Source organism: Mycteria americana, chromosome 14 (assembly GCF_035582795.1).
Source record: "Mycteria americana isolate JAX WOST 10 ecotype Jacksonville Zoo and Gardens chromosome 14, USCA_MyAme_1.0, whole genome shotgun sequence".
In the NCBI taxonomy this organism is placed as follows: domain Eukaryota; kingdom Metazoa; phylum Chordata; class Aves; order Ciconiiformes; family Ciconiidae; genus Mycteria; species Mycteria americana.
The window spans coordinates 17343422-17369413 of NC_134378.1; the positions used below are offsets into that span (position 1 = coordinate 17343422).

Consider the following 25992-nt stretch of genomic DNA (forward strand, 5'->3'; position numbering starts at 1 on the left):
TCTACTTAGTCCAATTTTGAGGACATGCGGTGCGCCTAATTAATGACGCACTAATTAATAAAGTAAAATAATAAATAAATAAACGCGAACCTTCGCCTCCTGTCAATACCTACGGGTCAGTCCGGCGGCAGCGAGGCCACCCGCCTCGGGGCTGGGGTTGGGGAGCAGCAAGCACCAGCCTCCCAGTGCCCTCCCCGTTCGCTCGATGGGAAATCGTGCTGGTAATCACTGGCACGGCGCGTCCAATCTCTCAAGTAGAGTCTGGTTACTCATGGTGCTACCTACACGTTTCCTTCTGTAGCTATCGAGCTTAACCTTTCCAAATTATTTAATGAGCAAACATCTAAGGCGAGGCTGCTCGGCGCTTACTGGGACCCACTGAGCGACCGACTGCGGCCCACGTGGCAAACAGCCGGGCTTCGGCTCCATCTCTGCTCTGGTGACCACGGCCGAGAGCGCGTGAGGTCGGCTGCGGACACCCCGCCAGAGACTGGGAGAACGGCGAGATGCCCTTCTACACGTACCTGTGTTACATACGTACACGTAACATCCCACGTGTACGCACGCACACGTAGACTTATGGAGGGAAACCGTTCGCGTGGCAGCAAGGTCGGAGCAGAACCTACGCCTAGTTTGGATCTGGACCCGAGGCCAACAGCCGAGGTTGAGATTAAAACCCCAGGCCCCGTCTCACCCCGTGCGCAGGGACGCGGAGCTCGCCGCTCTCCGACGCGTTGCGCTTCCCCTGCCCTCGCAGGCTCCCTTTGCAACTCCCCTGCGGTTCTGTCGCAGTTCTGACAGACCCGGTTTGTAAATACACGCGAGTCTTTCTTCCAGGACTATTTCCTGCAAGCTCTGTACCTCATTTATTCCAATGCACCGGCTGTTTTCCATGTATATATCTCCTGCCTCGCGTTTATTCCTGCCTGCCTCCTGCTCGCCTCCAGCCTCCTTTTGTTTCCCTCTTTCCCGGTGAATCCAACGCACGGCCTCTCTCCTTGAAAGGAAAACAAATGAGTTATCGCGTCTGCTGCCACTGGAGCTGCTCTTACCATGTGGCAGCGGCAGACGTGGCGCAGGCAGCAGCTCTGGTGCGAGATGCAGAGCCATTTCGGATGGCTTTTGAGGGAGAAAAATGATTTCTCCTTCCTTCCCCAGCCTGCAGTGCTCAGTTTCCCAGGACGTGTGGCATGGCGCCCGGACGCTGGGCGCAGGGGGCTCACCGGGAGACGCACCGCGCCGGGGGGATTAGGTCTGCTGTGGGGAACGAGGGAGAGGTTTTCACTCCTCCTCCTGCCATGGGCTCGTTCCCGAGGTGCTGAGCGTAAGATTTGGAGAACCAAGCCCTTTCCTCGCCCTGGGTCGGTGCTCAGGCTCCTGAACACGACTGCCAGGCTGGCCCCAAAGAGGAGAGGGCAACAAGCCTCCCTCGATCACAGTCTTGGCCTGGGCTGCGCTTGGAGAGCGTCGCTCCTCTTCACGTCGGAAAAAGAAAATAGTTTCTTTTGCAGAAAATGGAAAGGTTTTTACCAAAAGGTCACTTTTCCCTCCCTTACCCCCCAAAACAACCCCTCGGAGAACCGTGGCAAAGGCTCCTATTGCTTATTTTATCAAATATTCTGACATGGAAAAAAGAAAACCAACTGAAATGACCCCCGCAACCAGCCAGCCCAAACCCCAACCCATCCCTTCCTGCCCAGCACAGGGTCTGCAGTCATTTTAAAGCCTTTGTTCGCCTCCGAACAGCCCCCTCGACATCAATTCCTCACTTCCCTAAACCCCGCACACACAAATAAATCGATGCATGACAGGAACAGCGCGCAGTAGTAGGAGCAGACACGCGGGGGTGTAGCTGAGGTGAGTGAACACCTGGAAAAATGGGATGACAATGTCATCCATCCTTTCAAATTTTAAGGAAAATCACCGAAAACACTGACTCTGAGAAGGCGAACGCAAGGCGGCTGCCAGTTTTGAGCCTTCAGAACAAACGCCAACAAGCTAAGGAAACAACTTCTTGTGATTTTTATTGGTTTCGTACTAAGAAACGTCAGCGTACCCACAGCACTGTAACACTCCGGAGCGCCGACCGCGCACCACCATCCCACGCGTGGCAGGTTTGGCGCAACTGAAAAACACTACCTTTCCAAAACGACAGTGAAAGTGTTAAAACTTAGCCTAAATTAGATAAAAATGCAAAGAGCTTAGTTTAACATCCATTTTGAAATAAACACATAAATAAAAGTTGTTAGTCTTTAAGTAAACATGCTCCATGAAAGCTAAAATTGCAGGATTTCTTCCGGAAGCTTACGTGGCTCTTCTAGGGATAGCGTAACTTCTCTCTGCCTGAGCACAGGAAAACGATGCTGGAGACAGTAGCTTCCGAGACCTTAAAATATCAAATAATGAACACTCTTGGAAAGGAATAATTTCCAATAGACTAGATTTTTTGGTAAAGAGCGCTTAACAGACATCTCTTACTGATGGTGTTAGATAATTAACACACACAAGCCCCGTTAAAAAGAATTCAACCTCCAAAGCTGGTCTCTAAGAAAGGGTTTTAAGGACTTCCGTAAAATGCCTCACAATGTAAATCTGTGATGTAGAATATGTATTTTAGCTATATTTTATTAACAGAATAAGTAACGGCTCATTATAGAAAGATATATATTAAAAATAAACATGCTAGTGAACACCTCGGTAACCCATACCGGAGCAGCACACCTGCACAAACCAGTAGCTTGGCAGTTCTGAGAGGTGCTATCAAGGAAAGAGCGCTCTGCTCCGTTACCACGCTTTGACGAGACTTTCAATCATTTTTCCAGGCAATATATTTGCTGAAAAGCGTAGAATAAGGTTTACTTTTATTAGCTTATCCGAACACTTCGTGATTTCACTGAGTGTTGAACATTGGGCCGAGGGTGGCTGTAATGTCGGCGAAGGGAGCGCTCTGATGAAGCTCAATAACCGACTGCTTCTTTAGAACAAGAAAGATGTAAAACTTGGCTGCAGCCTCTTTCCGGTTGCTTTTCCGACAGAGCTCCCGTAAGCTGAAAGAACACACGCCTGATCTCTTCAGGTGCTGCGTGAAGGGAAAAAAAAGAGAATCAGTCGGGTCAGCTTCACCGCCAGTAAGAGCAGATCCCATCAAGTCTGAACCGAAGAGTGCTGCTTGCAGTGAATATTTTCTGCTTGAACGCCTCGAATGGGATCTTGTCTTGGCATTTGCATTTATATAAGAGGCTCTTAACATTTTATTGCCATAATATTGCTAGCGCCTACATATGTCACTCAAATCTACATATGGCCGCAGTTCCAGTGAATTCAATGAAACTGTACTGAGGCATGCGACGAAGCGCAGCTGTGACGGTTGTCGTGATTCAAAACGATAAAAATAATTGCGTACCCCGTTCTTTGGATAGTGAGTACCAGCTAGAGCACAGGCAGTTTCAGTCACAGCTAACTGGGCGTTATTATTGTGTGTTTTTTAATGGCTATACTTATATGTAAGTATTTCTTTATGGGTGTTGCGCAGAACCTATATATGTTCACATAAAATAATTAAAAAAAAACAAAACCAAGAAGGCTGTGAAGTCAAACTCCGGCACCAGGGGGGAGCTAGGCTTGGACCAAAGTTCGGTGCGTTGCAGACAAAACCCACTCCCCACGCCCTCTTGTCCACACTCGGATTTCTCCTTCGCCTTCCTCCACTCTCCGTTCAGCCGTGTGGTACTTCGGATTAGAGAAGCGACCTGAAGGAAGACAACTTTTTGCGGTGTTTTTTCTACCCACCCCCAAGCAGACCAAGGCTGAAGCACCAAAACGCTCGTCCAGGCAAAAAGGAAAGAACAGCACTGAGCCGTTGGGCCAAGAGTGGGGACATCCTGCATCAGGGCAGCCTGTGCTGGCTCCTGTTGCAGTCCTCAATACAGCAGATGATATCCTACGTTACAGCTTCACCAGTTTTACAAGCATTTCTGCAAGAAAAGCAGAATAAGCCTTCCTGATGCAAAGGCTACGTTCTCTGCGCAATTTCAAGCACCTGGAAAGCACTGGGGCATTAAACCCTCTTAAAGAAGGTGTTACCAGCTTTCTTTTTAACATAACCGTCACTCACTTCCCCTGCCTTCGTCTCAGAAACAGTTCAGGCAGGTGAATGGCCAAATGATGGCACCCTGCAGTGCTCAGCTGAGATCTGGCAACCTGGAAGCAGCTAGGAATTGGGTTTTGTAGAGATACTCCAGAGCATACTCATAGGAGGAAGAGAGCAAGGCCTTAGCGTTAGAGCAAACACTGCCGTGGAAGCAAACGTTCAGAAAATTCTAGCGATTCCAGCAGCTGTGGGAGAGGACACCATGTCAGGCACTCAGAATCCTGGTTTCCTACCTCAACGCCCAATAAAACGCAGTTATGCGCTGCGTGTGAGAGGCAGCGATGTGATCAACAGTGGAAGCAGGAGATTTTCCGACATGGTCCAACTGGACTCAACACCTGGGTTTGGCACCTAATTACAAAATGCAGCACTGGTACCTGCAAAGTTTTCAATAACTGAAGAGTTCTTTTGTTCCACCTAATTTCTTCACTGTCTTTCCCATTACTCCTTGGCTCCTTGAGAGGAAACAGAACAGAAGGTTAGACAGCATGTGTAGAAAGTCACACACTGTGATGATAAAAAGGACAAGAGTTCTAGCCTAATTGAAAATCCAGCTGGAGCTGGGCATTTTGATGGCCGTACTCGGGATATCTGGGACCTCTGACACCTCCGCGGTCATACTAGGCTTTGCGAAGCAGAGAAAAGAATGTTAACTGTGTTCCTTCTGCTACAAAGAGACAGATCAGGTGCAGCACCGCGTTCAGAATGGGAAAGTGGCCCCAGTGAGCCTTGGGGTGGCAGCTTCACAACAAGGTACTGTTCTGCACGACTGGGATTCTGACAGCATTTGTACCAACCAGGGGCTGAAAAGGATGTTAAAAAATTTGGCTTTAGATGTTGGGCTTAACTTCCGAAGCCAACAGGAGAAGACTGCCCTTGTTTCAGAGCGTCTGAGTATCTGCATAGCCAGTAAGTTCAGAAACTGTTTCCTTCTTACAGGAAGCACAGTCTCTAAATAAGGAGCTGTCTCCCTCACAGCCTCTAACCTATTCCTGCTGGAATACACACATCCCTGATTATCAAGCTTTTGACTGGCAAAATATGTACTAAAGATGATGTTAGCACACCAAAAGCCACTGTGAGTTCATGATGCCATCACTTTTTTTTTTTAGTATTTCTGAGAAAGAGCACAGTTCTGTTCTGAAATAAGCCAGCGTTGTCACCTCCGAGTACACATACATTTGTTAACTCCGCTCGCTGTGTTTCAGCTTCTTGGCCCAGTGAGTTGTTCGCCAGCGAGGAGCTCTCGGAGAAAGCCGTTCCATCCTGCGGCTAGAACAGAAGGGACCATCGATAGGCATTACAATTTATGCATACAATGTAATTCTCAGTTACATAATTCTGCTCAAAGAATTTATTATAATAAACGTTTTCAAAAAATGATTTCATAGTTGCTATTTCTACCACGTCTTTTCTCACATAGGAAAGGACCTTGCTGTAGTATTTAGCCTACAGCTGGATCTACACCTAGGGGCTCAGTTCAGGCATAGACCCTACATTTTCTGCTGCCGTTAGCTCCAATTTTGTTATTCTTTTTCAACTTTCATGAGCCTCATATTCTCCAAAGAAAGCCCTTTCATGCTAGCTTACATAAAGATAGCAGAAATAGATAATTTGTTATTGCTTGCGTATATCCTCAGTTTGAGACACAAAAGATAGTTTTTATCCTTTATAAAGATGCTTCTCTCTTCAGTACAAAGAGGCTGTACTTCATATTAAAGTTCCCTTTCTATTTAGTGATTAGACTGTAATCTATACTGATTAACAGACATTTTAATTAATAGTTCAATTAATGGTAAGAACCTTCCAAAGTGCGTATAAACTAATCATTCATGACACAAGCTACTTAATGCTATACTGGCTGTCTCTAGCATCCTTTTCAAACATACATTAGTAATTTCTTAGTGTGTTTTAAATGGAACCCTAGCCTAAAGTGAAACCGATAAATACATTTAGGTCTCTCAAATTTCTGGAAACTGCTCACTATAGTTTCACCACAGGTATCATCGGTTTCATTTCTGTTATTCCGTGTTGTCGACATAAAGGAATCATTTCTAAGTTTTCTCTCAGTCTCTGAATGAGCTGACTCCTGCAGGTAACTTGGCTCTTCTACTGTCAGCATCTCTGTATGAATAAAAAAACAAGGTTTAAGAGGAAATTACTGTGAATTGCTGTCCTTAAAAAAAACATTGAAAAACAAAAATCACACCCTTGTTAGCAATCTTTGAGAGTAAGAGCCAGAATGAGTAAATATAGAATAAATATCATTCCCAATAGGACCACGGAAGAAGAAGAACCTTCCAAGAGAGTTTTTCCTTTTCTAGAAGTTGACCTTTATGGACTTGCAGGAGGTGGTTTTGTCGAGTTCTGAGGCAGCCACACAGATTATATTTCTAGCAGAGCAAAGGAGTGAAAGCAGATAGATCACCTTCTCAGGACATCTAAAATGGAACATTTCTTCTTGCTTGGTATTAACCAAAACACAATCTTCAAGATACAAATAGAAGCTATTTACATTAATTTGGAAATTTGGAGAGCGGTTTGATTAAACTCAGAATAAATGGGAAGCTTTTGTTTGTTTGTTTGTTTGTTTGTTTTTTTAAAACTCAAATATGCAGTTTGGTAGACAATTAGAGAAACCAAAGGTGAAACCAACAATATGCCACAAGGAAGAAAAAGACTTGCATTTCATGTCTGATCTAAGGAACAAAAGAACAGCAAAGTACTTATTAAAAAAAACCCTTTTTTTTAAATAATTAACAGCCCTTAACATTTAACTTTTTTGGCCTTTGATTTGTAGAATACTGCACACAAACACCGTGCACGTGTCTCTTAAACATTATGTAAAATAGAAAATATTTTCTAACAGCTAATTCTGCAACAGCAGAATTAAAATGTTACCTGTGGTATCTTGCTCTTTTCTTGTTTTTTCCATGTCAGACTCCCTCTGTATTCCATTTCTTCTCATCTTAAATCCGTGACTCTTGAAGCATTTTGCAAACAACTGAAAACAATTATTTTTATTTGTTTGCTTTCAGAATATAATGCTAGATTATTTGCAAGCATCAACACAAAGGTATGAATATGAGCCGTATATTAATTACTGCAACCTAGAATTTAGAGATTTGAGTTAGGTCATTCCGAAAACCTGCAGTTTTTTTAAAAAAGTAATTTCCTTCTGCAACTTCAACTTTGGCATAAGAACTCCATGCAGAAACGTCTTAGGAACAGCTTGGATCGTTTTTCCTTGAAGCCAGCCAGTAAGGAGGGATGAAAGGAAAAAACCAACCCATCCGCAGTTATCTGTGTGTGGATTTCTCTCCCCACATACTGGTGTGTGAGTATTTTTCACCCTCATAAAGAACAAGATGTAATTCTGCACCTCGACTCTAAGTGGTGAAGCTGTGCTGCTGTGATGAACCTGCAGAGCTGTTGGTCTGCAGACTCTGCCTCCCAGACCTCTCCAAGCTACGCAACAGAAGAAACAGTGCAATTAACACAAGGCTGCTGCACATAGTTTACACCGTATCTTTCCGTATCACCGTGTATACACATTGATCTCTTCTTTATCTTATCACCAGCTCTAAACTTACAGCTTCTTTGAATGATCTGTCAGATACTGCGTGGGGACATGAGAGTCTTTGATAGATCGTATTTCCATGAAACAAGTAGGTTTCTTGTGCAAAAAGAGCAGTGAGGTCCACAGCCACAGGAAAGGGTGGTCTGGCCCAGCCTTCCAGCTAAAGTGAGGGAGTGACCAGGAACCTCTTGGTCCTCTGAAAGGCAAGTCCCTGACTGCTCTCCAGCTGGAAGCTTAATCTCAATTGGGAAAGTACAAAAGAAATTGGCATATCATCTTGCCAAAGCCATTAACTATATTATAATAATAATAGTAGTAATAATAAGAATAGCAATAATAACAACAACAATAATAATAATGTTTAAGCCTGGTGTACCTTTAAAGTAAATGTAGAAGAAAGATGTGGTCTTGTATTGATTACAGAGCAGAAACAAAACAGAAAACAATAAAACAAAGTAGAAAGTAGAAAAGAAATGGACAGAAAAAGTTGTGTATTAGTGTACAATCAGTCAGGTGCCAGTATGTGAAGTGAAACATCAGCTCTCAAGTTTCTTTGTCACTTTTTACTTGTTGTTGGAGTGCTGGAGGTTACAGCCGTGAGCTCTACAGATGGTCTTTCTGATGAGGCAATTAGTGGTGAGTATGCAAATAGTCATCAGGTATCCAGCTGGCCTGTACTGCAAAGCAATACTTCCAATGATGCTACGCACCTGCAGTTTGCTAGGAGCTCACATAAAACCAAGTCTGCAAAATCCCTCACAGTTAGATCCTAGATGTGCAACAGTCCTGTAATCTATACAGTGGCATGAAAACCTACAAGGAATTCATCTTTACCATTTGCAGCTCAGCATGAACCACAGGCTGTGTCGCGTGGGACAGGAGTTTATCCACGCCTCCTGATTTCTTCCACATCATTGTTTTTTTTGTTGGGGGTGCAAGGTCTAACGTAGCAAGGATGTCTGTGCAGTTGTTAAGTTGGTTGTATATAGCACTGCAGCTGAGCTCCTTGTCTACATCCACAAGCAACTTCCTCTTTCTTTTTTTTTTTTTCCTCTGGGTGACAGCTAAATAGGGCAAGTATTAAAAGAAAAAATCCAATAAGGTCTATTCACAGAACGCTTAAGCACAAAAAAAAGCACTGCGAATCCAACGGACAGGCTGCTGACCTCCTGAAACACCACACAGACTTGAAAATCAAACTACAAGTGCATGGGCCATTTCTCCAGAAGTTTTCATAAAGTATACTCTTTGTATTCTTGTACAGGAAAGTCACATACGTTTAATTACGGAAGACATATGACTATTGTACTAAAGAACCGGGAACATGAGGACTTAATGAGAACACATGATATACCAACAAGACTGAATAAGCAATCTTTAATCCATCAGGAAGTTAATTGTTCCAAGAACTGCTGAGGTACTCAACAAGTTTCATTACCTCGTAATTAATATCTGTCTTTGTCAGTTTAATCCTTTAGCAATTTAATTAAGATGAATGTAGTAAACACGAAAGGAAGACACGGATTGGTTATATAGCCATAACTTCCTGAATATTATTTTGGCAGGCTGGAAAATTCCAGTATTCTAAATATTAGTGTCAACATGAACTTCTTTGCTAACAGCCACCAACGTGAAAAGTGACATTTAGATTTACTCACAGAAGAAAAGGAACATTTTTCTTTTTGGGTCTTGTTAAAAGTTCACAAAACAAACTTTTACAAAGGCCTGAAGGTTTTAAGATTGTTATTTTACACATAAAAATCACTGATGTGTCACTAGCAATAAAAGTTCTTCAGCTGAGACTTCAGTAACACTCATGAACAGGCCAGGCTTACGCTGCTAGCAGAACCACAGAGCAACAAAACTTGATTTGGTACGTGAAAGAAACTGTAAGCAGAGGTTTGGGCAGATCAGATGAATAACCTGATACTGTTTTTGTATAATAGTTATCATAAACCAAAACTGACAGCAGGAGCAGATGAAATCTAAAGTGGGAATAATCTGTTTTGCAAATATTTTCACTAACAAGAAGAAAAACAAATGTAGTAACGCAAACGTTCAGCAAGAAACTGGTCAAGTTCTGACCTGTATCATCAACTGGCTCAAGCACAAATCCTTCTTCTTCTTTCAACAAAAGTATTGTTTCATTCGTTAGGTGACTGACTTTCTTAATGGTGGTGTCTGCGCAGCTGGACTCAACTATAAGAAAACCCAGCAAATAACCCAAATAAAAAAAAAAGTTTACAAGATGGAATAATTTCTCAATCTCCTGACACAGAACGATACCAGACAAAAAAGATCAGAACTAGAACACTATGATTTTGTCTATAATCTCACAATCACTTTAACCAGTAACAGCTGGCACTGCTGCTGCTCACGTTCTGCACTGCACGCTTTCCTTTGCTGACACCAGAACCTGTATGAGCGGGTGGTGGAACAGGCTGAAGAACTGATCTGGAGGAAAACCCACCCAACGAGAAGTGTTTCGGGGGAAAAGTGTTTAGTTTCAGTACGTATCTGTTTGCAGTTTCAGGCAACTGCATGGCAGTGTGGACATTTCTGTCAGCATACCAGGAACAGGTAGTACCAGGACTAGTGCAAGGAGGGGCAAGTGCCACTGTTCCCCTTAAAGCTGTTCCAGATTACTCAGTTTTAAAGTCACAGTGTGATGGGGGTATAAGGGTTTAAGATATAAAAAAAATTCCAGAAACACTTTTCAAAAATTAATTTCATCAATATCAAACCAAAAGAAGACTGACAACACCTTCATGAACTACTGAAGTGTTGTATGTCACTGAAATATGAACCCAGAAATACTCATAGGTAAAGTTCAAAGTTACAGCACACCCATTCAGTTTCCTTTCCTCCACAAACGTGATGGCATACTGCCTAAGCAGCAGGGTGGATCAACAGCGTATCCAACCGGAGATCATATAAAAGTGTTTCTAAGTAGTGTCAAGTTACAAATCTGGAATCCCCAGGTCAAATGAAATTATACCTAAAATGGTGGCTGAAGCATATTAGGAAAAAGCAAAAGAGGTGAACAAAGGAAAAAGGCGCGGGCTGTTATACAAAGCTGAGTGTGAGAAACTTCAGGCATTAATACAGGAACAGAGGGTTCGTGTGAGTAGGAGAGAGCAGACACTGCAGACTCACTGGCTGTGCTGTTCTCTGGCAGATCTTGTGACAAAGGCCGTTCTTCCTCCATATCAAGGATGTCTTTATCCAGGCCATTTTGCTCATCCCTCAACAGGATTTCTTAAATACAAAATGCATAGTTTTAATCATTCTAAGCCTTAGTAGTCATGAAATAGCCTGATACAGCCTAATGTTACTTATTGAAGGTTAATTCTGTGCAAACAAAAAAAGCTCCGCTTCCACAGATGGCTGTCAATGATACGTCTGCCTCTAACAGTACAAAAAGGAGAATGTTAGTCTTAATTTTGAGATTTCCACCTTTTCTTTGAAAAGTATGACATTGATATTGTTCCAAAGGTATAAATCTATAAAGGTTTATGCAAATACTCTAAATCATGAAGATGTAGAAGCTACTTTGCTGCCTTTGTTATTACAACAATAAAGGTAAAAATGCTGCAGGATTTCACCTTTGAAAATATAAATTAAATTGGTAAACATTAAGTATAAATTGAATGCCTTTATGTCTAAAAACCAGAAATATCTCCTTTAATACAATTGTACTTGGCAATGTCTAAGTGATCATAGATTTAGTGACAAGTAGAAAAAAAATGAAGTATGAAAACAACAAAAAATAGAGAATTTATGTTTGACAACAATCACTTTCATGCTGTCTTGTTTGTTTTCCTGTAAGAATAAGAGTATTTGGAATGAAAGCAAGTCTGTCTATCTGCGGTAAACCCTACCAATCATATCTGCAGCATCCTCCTCATCTCCAAAACAGTCATTCTCAAAACAGTAAGTATCTTCATGCAGTGCAGACTTGTCTCCATTCACGCTCGCAGAGTTGTGATCAGCCACAAGACTGTTACTGCTTGTTAAGATGCTGCCATCAAAGAAGCTCCGTTTTCTTAGTGCATCTGGTTCTTCATCTGAATAAACACAGAATTTCTGATGCTTCATCTGCATGAATTTTTGAAACACATATTTATTCATTTCCTAATTTTTCAAATAATTTTTAAAAGATTGTAAGATATCCCATACCTCCAATGGAACAAACAATAAACAATTTTAGCTAATTCAGTAAAAAGCAGAAAATGCTGGGTTTGATTCTCGCTCTCCAATATCATATTACTTAGGCAGAGTACTTACACAAAAATTTAAGCATCAGACAGTATGACAGGCCAATCAGCACAAGTATGAAGCAAACGCACTTTTAATAATAGCTTTTTCACATGTGGAAAGGACTCAGACTGTACAAAATGTTGCACAAAACACACGTTTCCTTATGGAATATTTCTAATTTCTCAACTTCTCTCACCAAAGTTTCTATCACAGAGAAGTATATTGCTTTCGTAATCCTCTGTAAGTGTGATGTCTTCAGCTCTGCTCTGATTCAAGGTAAAATGTTCAGCAACATCAATGGCACTGATGAAAAAAACATTATACAAAATATAGGGTGAACTGAAACCCATTGACCATTTAGCTGGAATGTGAAAACTTGTTTCTAAACAGTCTTCAATCCTGATGTTTTATCATAAACCCCCAAAAGATAGCTTCTGTTTTCTATGGCATTGAAAGTACCCCGGCTGATCCTCACTGCTGTGGAGAGAGAACAACTCTTTCCCAAAGCTATCTGCATTCAAGACATTTAAGGTTTTATTGATCAAATTCACTGCTTTGAATTTCCTCTAAAAGCTAAAAATAAGCATGTGGAAAACATGTTTATTAAAATTGATACCTCTAAGCAAGTAGGCAGCTGCCTTCTTTGCTAGCCAAAGTTTCTGTTCAATCTCCAATGTACGCTGTACAGCGAAGACTGAATCTGCACTATCCGTAACAGCCCGATAGCTGGGGAGAGGTCCATGAGGGAGGGGAAAGCATTTCGCTAACTCGACTTTGAAATACTCCCCGCACCTGGAACTCCATGAACGAACGATCCAGACGTATACTCAGCAAGCAACCCCCTCAAGAAACAGCAGACATATTTATAAGGACGAGGGAAGCACCCATCCTCCTCTCCATATTTCATATTTCTCCACTCTCTTCCGCCAGGAAACTTGGGCTTGTGTGAGTTTGTTCGCATCCAAGCCCTGCTATCTACCAGACAGTCGTCACATAGAAGGCATCTAATTAGTGTAACACCGTCGTCTGTAAATCAAACCACACGGACCCTTTGGGTGGGCAGAAAAGGCACGCCTTACAGAGTTAGCACACTGAGGTACTTGAATAAATAGTATTACATCACAGCTGTACTTACAAAATACTAAACACTTACAGATCCCATCAAGCTGTACTTATGACGGGGTACAGGGGAAGCCTCAGTGGAAGTCTGTTATCCTGGACCTTTGGAGGCATCAGAGCCACCAGAAACATGTCTTGGCCTCCTGCTTTTTATTCGTTTTTCTACATTAATGCTGATTCGTGTCAGAAAAGCCAAAAAATACGTTGGCTTTTCATCAGGAGCCAAGCTGACTACTGCTGATAAAATACCCCGGTCCCGAAGAGCAATGGAGCAGAAATTAAATGCAGTTACACAATGGAACAGTACAACATTGCGAGGTTACTAGCCAGAGCTTCCTTGGTCTCACAACAGGATTTATGCTAACTTCTATATTTTCTCTTGAGGTCAGTAAGTTGTTTGCAGGCTTCACTCAGACCATTTAAAATTAGAAAATCCTGAAGTCTAAGTTCAACACATTATATCATTGCAAAGGTCTGTTGATTAAACGGCCTTTGAGAACTCTACAAAAGCACAATTCCTGTGACTGTAGCCTTGTAAAGCTGAACTCAGAATTTAGGAGAATTCAGTTATCAAATCAAAACAATTCCACCTGAGTCTTGATCAGATAACAGCAAGGATAGCTTTTACTTCTGAAAATACTAAAATGAGTAAAAACTAGGGAAGCACTTACTTTAAATCAGGTAGTGGTGTTTCAAAATCATGAAATTCTTCAGGTAATGTAATGGACTGATAAGCAGCCTCAAAGTTCTCTTCTGGAAGGTCAACAAGTCCTAAAAGAAACAGACAACATAACAAAATAGGTATCAATAAAATAAAAGTAATGTTCTCCCAAGTACGTATAATAAGACTATAAACCTGTCAGGAAGGTCTGCTGCCATTCTAAATAACAGAAAGGTAAAGCTTAGGCACTTTGTCAACAGGAGTCCGAAGTGGAATTAAAATCCTTAGTTTACGGATACTTTAGAAGCCGTATTTTTTACAGACAGATAAAGAAGAGTGCTGCTACAGGACCTGAAATACTGTAAATACATTGGGCTGATGAACAGCTGCTTTAAGTCCCTGAAAGATTCTTGCAGCTGACATTTAGCCTAGAGTCTTTCACACCACTTCAGATGAATTATTGCCTTTTCTTTTTCTCTCCAGTGTCTGTATAACGCTATTCTCCAGCATCAAATAATTATGAAGTCAGAATGCAAATACTTGGTAATCAGAGAATCCTGGAACAATTCACGTGAGAAGGGATTTCTGAAGGTCATCTAATCCAACCTTTTGCTCAAAACAGGGTTAATTTCTAAGTCAGATCATTTTTTACTGTTTCTGCTGATGGAGATTCCCCAGCATCCCTGGACAGCCTGTTTCAGCATTTTACCACTTCCACTGAGATTTTTTCCTCCCCCTTATATCTAGTTGGAGTCTCCCTTGCCGCAGTTGTGACCGTTGTGTCTTGTTTTTGTGCCGTGCAGTCCTCTCTGAGCTACTATAGTATCTACTCAAAATAGATAGTACTGTGTACTTATCTTAAGTGTTTCTTCTAGAGATTTCCAAATGTTTACAAATATTAACTAACTCATCATGATCGTATCCTTGAGAATAACATAGATATTCACTATTCTGCAAACAGACCAGGTCACAAAGCACATTAGGGTTGGCAATAGATGCTGGTGTCCTGTTCTTAGCCTTTTTTTAGACAACAGTGCCTCCCCATTTGGTGCCTAAGTACGACAAACGTACAGCCCGCTGGAAAAGGATCCAGTCATCTCTGCTCCCTTCTCGCTGGCTACATGGCTAGAGCTCAAAACGCACTGTCAGATCTGGCGCTAACACACTGTTAGACATGTTGTTGGTGTCATCAGAGATTAAAATTAATTATCTAGCAACCGAGGCTGAATTCAAGCTTCTTCTCATAAAACCACTTCAAATACTATTTCTTTTAAAGGAGTCCAAGACCTGAAATGGCATTAAATAAGCCAGACTACACATCAGCAGTAGGCACCAATAAGTTTGATTACCTTTGGGATCAATAACGTGTTTTTAAAATACCCAAAATTAACTTTTAAAATGAGAGCTGTAAAGGGCACAGATGGAAAAATGCAGAATTCTGTATATACCTGGGCGAAAGGCTGTCTTCATTTTTGTCAAAGCTTCACTACAGTCTGCCAAGAGGTACTTTGCTTTCCTGTGGTAAATCCGCACCACTCCTAAGAGTAAGTGTCCAGAGGTTCGCAGAGCTATTGTAAACTTTGATGATTCAAAAAAGTTGTTCAGGAGTTAGTATTTTTGGCAAAAACATTAAAATGAAAATATTACACAGTAGTAACAGCGTTCCAGTAACAAACACCAGTACAGAGCTCTACGAAATTCAACAGGGCTTGGTACCAATATAGAGGATTGTAAACAGAAATGAATTTTCAGAGCCAGGAACTTCTAGTTGCTTCTGTTCCTAAACGTTGCCATGCCGAAGCGCGAGTCCTGAACTGATGCTCTTAGTAGTTTATCTAAAACTTCTCAGCTGACTGCCAACAAACAGCGTAACACATCCTGAAACAGAAAGCAGCTGCGCGTATGCTAGTATTTGACACTTTGGTTATTTAAGGGAGCAGATGCCATACCTATGCCCTTATTTATGCAAATAAAGGCCATAACTATGCCCTTATTTATGCAAAGTCTTCCTGCACCAAGCATGCTCACCGTGGTCATGCTGATGCTAGACAGGAGAGCACACAAGGGAAGGTAGAGGGTACTTAACTAGTACCTCTTGCAAAACACTTCCAAATAATATCAAGATCATTTTAACAACATTATTAATCATAACCCGTGCAAGACAAACAATGAAATTTGGGCTACCAAATATCAAGCAGGTATTTTCATGGAGAAAATTAAAAAATCTGCTTGCACCAGCTGAAAGCCTTGGATTTCCTGAGCCATCGATTAGTGACAGTGCAAAGCGTTCCTCGCTGTTCCCTTGGATGCAACTGCAACGGCGAGGCCAAGGATTGAGTCATGGGTACTTGGCTGCCTGCATCTGTGCTTGCTTGAGTCATACCTTCTCTGTGAATCGCAGAGGACTTCAGCCTCGGGTCTGTTCATACAGAGTCTCTCATAAGCACTACGTATGCTTAATTCTATATTTAACGGCTTATAATGGGGGACCTGGAAGAAGTCCACTGAAAGTGGAAGGATGCTTACAACATGTCAAATGTTATTTATTGTAAGATCAGCAAAAGCGTTCTCCTCAAATGGTCTGTGGGCAATTTCACAGCAGTTTTCTTAGTCCCTTGACTTTGGTTAAGCAGCTGACTTTTCAATCTTTTCGAGACAATTTCCTCAAATACCAGCATTTCCCAAATTGTGTTGAACAACACCCGCAGCTGGTACTCAACATCTCCGAAAAAAGACCAGTGCCACCACACCACACCAAGGGGCTCGCGTCGCCTCATGAGCAGCTCACACCCACGTACCGTGATCCCTCGGCCGGCGGTGCCCACAGAGCGCTCCCTGGAGCTCTATCAGTGTGCGGAAAAATACATTTGAATATACTGCGGTAACGTTTTCTTACACTGTACATAAACATATGCCACAGATATACAGGAGTAAAATAGCAAGTAAAATATTTATATAACTGTCACTTAACGGGATGGAGATTTTATCCGAGTGAGAACTGAATAAAATCAGAGTAGGAGTTAACCTCACACTGGTTTTGAAATAGCCACAAATTTGTCCTAAAGTAAGTCTCCACGATAGCAACAGTCCCGTTCCCTACGAAAGATGAACACCCCTACCCTAGAACTTACCAGAAGACACCCTCATTTAACAGCATACCTTTGGCGAGATGATCTTTGTAACGGTAGTCTCTAAATTGCACTCAAATATATGAGCTTTGGTGAGCTTCTTCTCCCAGTGGGCAGCAAGCCATATTTTGGCCAACGGCCCGCGCTTGTTGACGAGCAAATGCATGTAGAACATGGTGCCTGGGCTGAGGCTCACAGGCCAACGCTGCTGCCTCCTCCCTGGGCTCTTTCCCCTTCCAACGGGAGAGGGGTCCTGGGCCACGAAGCGGGACCCTGAGGGGATGGGGGCACCCAGCCGGGCGCAGAGGGGATGGGGGAGATTTAGTGGGGCCTGAGAAGATGGAGAGATCCAGCCAGGCCCTGAGGGCACGGAGGGGTTATCGGGACCTGAGGGGATGGGGGGGACCCAGCCAGGCACTGAGGGGACGGAGGGATTTAGCAGGACCTGAGGGGACGGGGTGACACAGCTGGGTGCTCAGGGGACAAGGGGGATTTAGTGGGATCTGAGGGGATGGGGGACCCAAGCTGGTGCTGAGGCAATGGGGGGGGGGGGGGGGGGTTTAGCGGGATCCCAAAGGGACAGAAGGACCTAGACAGGCACTGAGGAAACGGAGGGTGATTTAGTGGGGCCCTGAGGAGATGAGGGGCACTGAGGGGATTGGAGGGGGATTTAGCGGGTGCTGAGGGGACAGGGGGATTTGGCGGGGCCCGAGGGGCAGCCGCGGGGCGGGGGCGCTGGGCCGGCGGCCTCTCCCTCTCCCTCTCCCTCTCCCCCTCAGCCGCAACGCGCGTCCGGCGGCGGTTGCCTGCGCGCTCCCGCCAAAAGGGGCCGGGACGGCTGGGGCGGCTGCCGGGGGCTGCCGGGCTGGGCGGCCTCCCTGCCCCTCTCTGGGGCGGGCCCCCTGTCCCCGGACCCAGGCGGCGGCCCCTCGGGGTCCGCCGGAGCAGCCCCTCGCTGTCTGTGGGGAAGCCGTGGGCTCTGCAGGGACTGCGCCCGCTGTTGCGCTGATCTGCAGAGCCCTGTGTGCAGGCGGCTGCGGGGCTGCGGGGCAGGTGGTCCCCGCAGGCCTCCCAGGCAGGGACCCGCGGGTACAGCTCTGGGTGTAAGTAAATCCCCGTTGCCTTCCTGGGGCTAACAGGGAGCATCCATGCATCTCCAGGGGGACGATGCCGCTCGCCTCATCTTAAGTTCCTGTGAACGGAGGGCATCTCCCCAGCACTCTCCTCCTCCCGACCTCTTTCACCCTTGATATGTTAAAAACCCGCTGAGGGGGCAGCACCCATCTCCTTCTCTGCAGGTAAGCAGGTCCTGCATAGCTCCGGGCACGTTTGATATAACTGTGTTCATGAAAAAAAATTTGCAGAAGGGGGAAAAAAAAAAAAAAAAAGAGCTTCAGATGTGATCTCTGCGCAGAGGGATAAGGGTAAAGGTGCGAAGCCACCGAGGGGAAGAGGCAGCATGTTTGCACATACAAGCACACTTACATGTCACCAGCCGGGGGGGGGGGGGGGGATGTCAACCCTCTGCTTTGTGCTTTCCGTGCTTTGCTTTATATTCAGCAGAGCACAGCGAGTCTCCCGGTGCTCCTGAGCCACAGCCCAGCGCATCAGCTGTTGCCATATCACAAGGCACCTGTGGTTTTCCCCGTCTCCCCAGCGGCCTGGTGTTAGCTGAAGATAATTAGATCTCAATTATCACCAGGAAAGTTTTGAGCCTCTTCCTTCCCAGTGCGGCTCTGCAGCTGGTCTTAGTGGAAGGCAAGTCTCTGTCCCTCCGGCTGCCTTTGGGCAGAGCTGGTACCCCGGGCTGGGATGTCGCCGTTCGGGGAGGGAGAGGGGTTTTTGCTATCAAACATCACCCTTGGAACGATGCGTCCGCAATGGGGACCTGGAGGATTCCCTTTGCAAGCCCCAAAGCAGGCATCCACTGCCCCCGCAAGGGCACCGAGCCTGCCCTGGCACCCAGGACCTTGCGAGAGGGGAAACAACCCACACCGGTGCCCGGCTGTTGCCGGCTCCAGCCCTCCCTAGTGCCAAGGCCAACTTCCAGCCCCGGGGTGCAGAGCCAGCCCTGCCTGCCTTGCTGGTGGCAACAGCTCCCGGGGGCAATTTGCAGGATCAGAAAGCCCACAGGCAGCCGGCACTGTGTGTGCGTCCCCGTGTGCGTGGGGAGCACCGGGGTGCCGCATCTGTGGCACTCGGGGACCGGCCGTGCCAGGAGGGGAGGCCGCAATGTGCCAGGCACCTCCGGTCCTCGCAAACTGCTGGATGTCCCCGCCAGTGCGGAGCCAGCGGCTGGCTCCCAAATTGCTTGGCTCCTTTTTCCCTGACCTCCGAGTCACCTTGAGCCGTGCTGGCTGCGGGCGTTTGCTCAGCCATGGGATGCTGTGAATACTAAGGAGGCAGGAATGAAACTTCCCCCCTGCGCGGGGCTGGACCAGGGTCAGCACTGCCAGTGGGCACCGGGCAGCTGCAGCAGCCGTGCACACCCCAAAACTGGGCTGTGCTGCACGGGGGTGCGCCGGAGGGGCCCAGAGGGACAGAGACGTGTCCACAGCCCTCATGGCTCCCTCCCATTCCTGCTCCCGCTGTCTCCTCTGCTGGCTTGGGGCTCCCATTTGCTGTCCCTCATCCCCATTTAATCATTTTGGCTGAGCAGCAGCACGTCCCCGTCCCCAGCAGCCCTGTCCCCCTGCTCCCTTGCCCCGCTCCGCCTCCTTCCCTCCCTCCCTCCCTCCTCTTTCCATTTCCTTCCAAGCCCTCAGTCTCTCCCCTCCAGTGCTCCTGCAGATTCATTGTGAATTTTGGCAGTGCTCTCTCTGACCTTGGCTGTCTCCCTCCTCCCTTTTGCTCCTGCGCTGGCAGCATAAATCTTGGTTGTCTCCATCTCTCCTCCCCTTCCCTCGGTGCCAGCGCCCCGGGGACGGAGCAGCCCTTGCCAGCCCCCAGCCCCAGGCTCAGCCGGCTCAGGATCGGGCTGGGGAGGGCTTTTGGGCTGCCCACCCCACAGCCTCCAGCCCCACAGAGGCCCAAGGCCATCTCCCAGCTCCCATCCAGCAAAGGCAGCGGGACCCAGGGGCAGCACAGCGAAAGCAGCGACGCGTGCAGGATGCGTCCCTCCATCTCATCCATTGCAGATGTCGTCTCGAGCATGTCTGCGGGTTTGGGGTGCAGGAGCAGCCCCCCGGGTGGCACGGCACCCTGACCCTGCGGCAGAGCGCGGCACGGACCCGACTGCCGCACCGGCTGCCTCCACGCTCACGGGCTCATCCCCGTCCACATACGAAGGCAGGTGGGAGCCACGGCACGAGTGGCTCTGCCTCTGCCCCCCAAACCCCCCAGCCTCATGGGGGTCCCGGCCTCGGCACCCTGGGGACTCCTGGGTGCATCATCAGCCGCAGGGTTTGGGTGCCCCAAAACGGAGGGCTTGACCACGGCTCTGCTCCGGAGCAGAGCTGCGGCGTTTCTGTTTTTCCCAGGGGATTTGGCGATGCTGGAGGCAGCAGTCCCCGGCACTCGCGCGCTCTCCTCCCAGCCCTGCTCCTGCCTGCCCGTCTCTTCGCAGGGATGTGCCCGCCTGCTCCAGATCCATCTTTTCCTGCTGATTCGGGACAATCTGCGTCCCATGACCTACTTGTCTCCAAGCATCTTCTGCCTTCCCGCAGAGTGGGTTGGTACTAAAGCCTCTCTAAATGTGGTTAACATGTCAGGATGCACTTACATTTATTTTTAATTCTGCTTCTTTCTCGGCCCACTTCTGGATGCGTCCCCGGGGACGCTGTGCTGGGAAGCCTCTGTGTTTTGACACGGCGCTACGAGAGGAGACGGGAGCAGCGAGCGGTGGGTCGCAGCACGCACCACCTCTGCTGGAAACTTAAAAAATAATAAAATCGTGTGTATCCCTGACACGGCAAAAGGCGGTGGAAGACCCCAGCCCACCCCGCAGCCCCCGGCCCTGCCACAGCTTGGGGACCAGAGGTGCCACGGGTTGGTTCCTTTTTGGCTAGTGCCGCATGACCCACGAGGGTGCCGGTCCGCATCAGCCGTGATGTGAGCGCATCGCAGCGGGGAACCTGCAAACCCCTTTTGCCGAGCTAAACAAATAAAATAGACAGAAAACCTTCCCAGGGCACCTTGGAGGAAAATAAAAAAAAGGGAGAAAATGGCTAAAAATTATCCAGAGGTTAATTTTTAATAGAAACTTTAGAGTTTAATGAGGGAGATGTCCATGTTGTCGCCCATCATCAACCTGCTGAGCAGCAGCGGCACAAGTCAAGCTGGCCCTGCTGGGACCCTGCCAGCACCAGCGCCCGGATGGGTGCGGGCTGAGCCTGTCCATCCTTCCGAAAACACAAACGCACCTCTTGATTTGCGCGTGCACCCCCCCTAAACTCTCTGAACCTCTTCGATCTGTATTCAACAGAGAAAGTCCCTGCCTGTGTCATGAAACGGGTGGTAGGAGACTCCCATCTGCTGTCACCGCGCAGGAAAATGAAAATGCCCCGGCACCGTCGGTCGCGTGAAGCCGAGCGTGGCTGCGGAAGGACTCGCTGTGCAGGGGGGCAAGGGCGTGGGGCGCGGGGGGGCTCAGGGCACCGGCCGTGCATCCCTGTGGCCCCAGCACCGCGAGCTCACCCAGCACCAGCGTCGGCGCATCATCTAGCGCAGTCACGGGTGAGCTCGCGAAGATGCCGGAGGCATGTGAACGTGCTGAAGGGAACGGCAACGTGATGGACAAATCTTCCCGGCAGCTTTCAGCAGCCCACCCGCTATCGCTCAGGATTTACGTCCACAACCCCATCTCCAGGCACGGCTCCAAACGCGGAAATAGCACACGTCTTCTGAACAAACAAGCTAAAAGCGTGCTGCTGCCAGCAGGTCACTGCTGGGGCTCAGGCCTGGATCCAGTTTCAGGTCAGCGAGAAGCGGAGCGCGGGCACGAACGCAAGTGCTCTGTGAAAAAAATGGAATAAATAGCGCGGTGAGAGGTGGGGGCTCTGTGCCGTGGGACTGCGGTGGGACCGTGGTGGGACCACGGGGCTGAGGGAACGGCCCTGGGCGGCGAGAACCGCCACAGGCTCTTCTGTCCCAGGCTGGAGCATCTCGCGCCTGGCCCAAACCCAGGTCAAGCCCTGAAGATCTCCCCAGGGATTTGGGGACAGGCTGGGTCCTTGCGGGAGCTCTCCGTGGGCAGCCGGCCGGGCCGGGGCTCCTCCTGCTGCGTTCAGGGCGGGGGGCCGCGGGGACTCGGGATGCAGTCCCAGTGTCCCCAGCCCAGCTCTGCCCCGTGTCCCCAGCGGGGATGGCCGGTTGTGGGGTGCTCAGGCACGTCCCCCAGGCACGACCCACGCTCTCCCCTGTGCAAAACCCGCCGTGCTGCTCCGTCCTCTCCACCCGTGCCCCTCCCCACGCAGCCCCCCCCCCCCCCCGGGGTGCCCACTGAGGGGTCCCAGCGCTGTCGGGGGGTGCACGGAGGGGGTCCCTGTTGCAGGCGGGGGGTGCACAGAAGGTGCCGGTGTGCAACCGGGCGTGTGTGCATGTGTGTGCCCCCCGGGGCAGCCCTGTACGTGTGTGTCCGTGTGCGTGTGCGTGTGCGTGTGCGTGTGCGTGCCGCGGCTGTGTGCACCGCCGGGGCCGCAGCTCGGGGCACCCACCGCCCGCCCCGCCCGCCGCCGCGGCTGCACCGGCACCGGCCCGGCGAGCCGGGGACTCGGCGGGGGTAGGCAGCCCGGCGCGGAGGACCGGGACGGGGGGGGAGGCAGCTCGGTGCGGGCAGCGGCGGGGCGGGCAGACCGGAGAAGCGGGAGCGGAGCCCGGCGTGGGGACCGGGGCCCCAGCCCGGTGCGGGGAGCGGGGGAAGCGGGCGGGGAGCGGCTGGGTGCGGGGAGCGGGAAGGCTGGGTGGGCTCCAGGGGACCGGAGAGGAGAGCCCGGCGGGGGAAGCGGGTCCGGGAGGGGCAGCCCGGCGGGGTCACAGGGACACGGGTCCCCCGGGGGGGGCGGGGGTGTCAGCCCGGTTCGGGGAGGAGGAGACCCGGGGGGGGGGACCCGGTTCGGGGAGGCCGGTCCGGGGAAGGGGAGCAGCCCGGTGCGGCGACCCAGGTCCGGGGGCCAGTCCGGTTCGGGGACCCAGCTCCGGGGAGGGGGGACAGCCCGGTGCGGGGACCCGGGAGGCAGCCCGGTTCGGGTAAGCGGGATCCCGGGCGGGGGAGCAACCCGGTTCGGGGACCTGGGAGGTGGGGTTGGCATCCCGGTTCGGGGAAGCGGCGCCGGGGAGGGGGAGCATCCCGGTCCGGGGGGTCGGCTTGGAGGAGGTGGGGACAGCCCGGTCCGGGGGGTCGGCTCCGGGGAGGGGGAGCATCCCGGTCCGGGTACCCGGCTCCGGGGAGGGGGGGACAGCCCGGTCCGGGGGGTCGGCTCCGGCGAGGGGGAGCATCCCGGTCCGGGGACCCGGCTCCGGCGAGGGGGAGCATCCCGGTCCGGGGACCCGGCTCCGGCGAGGGGGCGCATCCCGGTGCGGCTCCGCCGCTCACCTCTGGCCGCGCAGGCCGGCGGCGGCTCCATGGCGTCCCCGCGGGCGGTGGAGCTGCGGAGCCCGGGCGAGGCGGCGGCGGCGGCGGCGGCGGCGGGCGGGGGCGGCCCGGCGGGTCCCGGCGCGGGCCCGGGGCTGGCGCTGGCGCTGGGCTGCGCGCTGAGCGGCGCGGCGCTGGTGGTGCTGGCGGGGGCCGTGCCGCGGGCGGCGCGTCCCGACCCGGCGGTACCGGCGCGGCAGATGGAGCGGCTGGAGGCGCGGGCGGCGCGGCTCCGCGCCCGCCTCGACCGCTGCACCGTGGCCGGGCTGGCGCTGCTGGCCCTGGGCGGGCTGCTGCTCGCCGCCCTGCTGCTGGCCGCCGCCGCCGCCCGCCGCCGCGCCCGGGCCGCCCGCCGCACCGGCGGCACCTACGGCTCGGTGCGGCTGCGGATGCGGAGGGTGTCGGCCGAGGGGACGCGGGCGCTGCTGGAGAGCCAGCTCAGCCCCCCGCCCCAGCCCCCCGAGGGCCCGGGCTCCTAGCCCCGCCGGCCCCGGGGAACCCCGCGCCGCCCCGGGGAACCCCGCGCCACCGGCAGAAGCGGGGCTCCCCTCGCCGCGCCCCGACACCGATGCCGTCCGGTGAGGCTTCGCCCACGCCCGCCCGGCAGCCTTCGGCCACCTTCCTCGCCTCCCCGGACCCTTCTCGGCTGGAGGTCCCATCCGGCAGCACCAGAGCGATGGGGCTTTGGGAGGCCCCGCTGGACCGCACGGCCCCTGCCCGAGCTGTTCCCCACCACCGGCACCGGGGCAGTGTGGCCTTCGGACACCCTGCTCGCCTCCCCGGCACCTTCCAGGATGGGGTCCTGCCCGCCAGCATCGGGGCAACGGCACCTTCAAGACACCCGTGGGATTTCCGTGCCGTGGCCGGTCGCGGCCTGGGCTGGATGCAAGGCCGAGCTCCCTGCCGCAGCCGCAGCCGGCTCCTTTCCGGCAGCCAGGGCCTGGGGCTGGCTGCTCCTCTTTGGGATGGAGCTTCTCATTTTCTGCCCTCAGTGACCTTTTTTAGCAATAGTTTCTTGTAAAACTCTGTGGCGTAGCGTTGGCGCTTGCACCGCTCTGGGCAGAAGAGAAGGAGACAGCAAGCGCGACCACCGTCCGTGCGGCGGGGTCCAGCTCCCCGCCACCCCCCAGCCCTCGCACCCCACCAGCCCCACTCCGGAGAGCGGGATGAAGGCCGGGACGCGCTCCCACACCGTGCCGAGCATCCCGCTCCCACCAGCAATCCTGGAACGGCCTCCTCAAAAATCATGGTGCTCTGTCTGGAGGAGAGAGGACAATTCCTAACGCCTCGAAACGATGTGGTTCTTCTGTTCCCGTGTTAGGCAGGCAGCTCTGCCTGCCGGGGTGCCCGCGCGCGAGCCTTTGTGCTGATCGCAAGAGCCGTTGTCTGCGGCGTGAAGGCAAAATTGCATCTCGGGAATTAAACATGAAACATCATTAAAGCACAATGTTCTGTGGAAAGAAAAATCAGTATGAGCAGGATGCTGAGAAAGGGAAATAATTATCCCATAGGAAGATGCAGACCCACAAAAGGTGGCGGTTGTCATGAACTGCCACCAGATTTTAATCCATCCCATAAATTACTCACTTCAAATGTTTCCAGGCAGAGGCAAATCTCTCCAGACAGCCCAACACAAGAGGAAAATCGTTTTTACAGGTGGTGCGATTGCCTGGGTCAGGTTTTATTTCAGGGCTTCCAGTGTCCCCCTCGGATGCTGGGGACGGCATCCTCTGCCCGGTGTTTTCATTTCTAACGCTTCGCAGGCAATTCCTCCGGTTGCTGCGAAGGGCCACACGTCCCTTTCCCGGTCACCACATCCCCTGTCCACGCTCCGTATTTATTGTAGGGTCCCGGGACACAACCTCGAACGGCTTCACTCCGGCAGCCCTGGCACCCTGGCACCTTTCCCGGGGATTAAACCACGCTTGGGGCAAAATGGGCGGCTGCGCTCCCGCTGTCCCCCGAGCAGGCATCGCCTCTCCCCGCATCCCTGGGGCGAACGGCCGCGAGCAGAGCCTGCAGGGTCAAATGAGGGGCCCAAGCAGGGCAGGGGGGGCAAATGCCCCCGTGGCTGTCACAGAGGGGCTGATCCCAGGGGCGGGGGGGGGCATACCACGGGAGGAAGGGGAGGAAGGCTCTCGCGTGGGGTCTGCCGGGGGAACCGTGGGTGTTCACGAGGAGACTCCCCCGGGAAAGGCAGAAGTCCCTCCCGCAACTCTCGGCGCTGGCCCTGCGAGCCTGGATTAGAAAATAAACCCATTAGAGGGACAAATCATCCTCATCGATTTTTGTCACTTTAAATAAGAGGGAAGGGGTCTTTCTAGGTGGGAAGGCTGGGCCTGTTTGGAGGTTACATCTGCTGAGCACCTGCTTTATGTGGCTGTGAGATGGATTAGAGCAAGAGACCCTCTGGGAAGGGGCCGTAGTTGCTTTGTCAGCGCGTTGCTGGGCTGTCCCTCGAGGACCTGCAGGGCTGGGGGGAAATCCTCTTGATGGAGATATATGTATTTAAGGTGAATGAAG

At 50.3% G+C, this 25992-nt stretch overlaps 2 protein-coding genes across 2 annotated transcripts; both read right to left on the minus strand.

Moving 5' to 3' along the window:
- Positions 1–2890: 2890 nt before the first annotated feature.
- On the minus strand, positions 2891–17073 carry RAD21L1 (RAD21 cohesin complex component like 1). Its single transcript, XM_075516958.1, has 13 exons — positions 16930–17073; positions 15219–15348; positions 13781–13880; positions 12187–12293; positions 11612–11797; positions 10887–10988; positions 9816–9929; positions 8565–8794; positions 7052–7154; positions 6135–6274; positions 5330–5422; positions 4528–4605; positions 2891–3079 (listed from the first exon to the last, which is right to left on the minus strand). The coding sequence occupies exons 1-13, from the start codon at positions 17071–17073 to the stop codon at positions 2891–2893; spliced, it is 1716 nt and encodes a 571-aa protein (XP_075373073.1).
- Positions 17074–21082: 4009 nt separating this feature from the next.
- LOC142416871 (uncharacterized) lies at positions 21083–24285 on the minus strand. Its single transcript, XM_075516959.1, has 3 exons — positions 23950–24285; positions 23431–23836; positions 21083–21851 (listed from the first exon to the last, which is right to left on the minus strand). Exons 1-3 carry the CDS (start codon positions 24283–24285, stop codon positions 21814–21816), a joined length of 780 nt encoding a protein of 259 aa, XP_075373074.1. The 3' UTR covers positions 21083–21813.
- Positions 24286–25992: the final 1707 nt, after the last annotated feature.

Coding starts and splice junctions, on each gene's coding strand:
- LOC142416871 (XM_075516959.1), bottom strand. CDS start 24,285: ATGCTGGCGGGCAGGACCCCATCCTGGAAGGTGCCGGGGAGGCGAGCA. Junction 23,837..23,949: donor GGTTCCCCGGGGCCGGCGGG/GCTAGGAGCCCG, acceptor ACCGAGCCGTAG/GTGCCGCCGGTGCGGCGGGC. Junction 21,852..23,430: donor GCCGGCCTGCGCGGCCAGAG/GTGAGCGGCGGA, acceptor TTTTTTTCACAG/AGCACTTGCGTTCGTGCCCG.
- RAD21L1 (XM_075516958.1), bottom strand. CDS start 17,073: ATGTTCTACATGCATTTGCTCGTCAACAAGCGCGGGCCGTTGGCCAAA. Junction 7,155..8,564: donor TTCATGCTGAGCTGCAAATG/GTAAAGATGAAT, acceptor AATTGTTTTCAG/TTGTTTGCAAAATGCTTCAA. Junction 5,423..6,134: donor ATACCTGTGGTGAAACTATA/GTGAGCAGTTTC, acceptor CTTCTGTTCTAG/CCGCAGGATGGAACGGCTTT.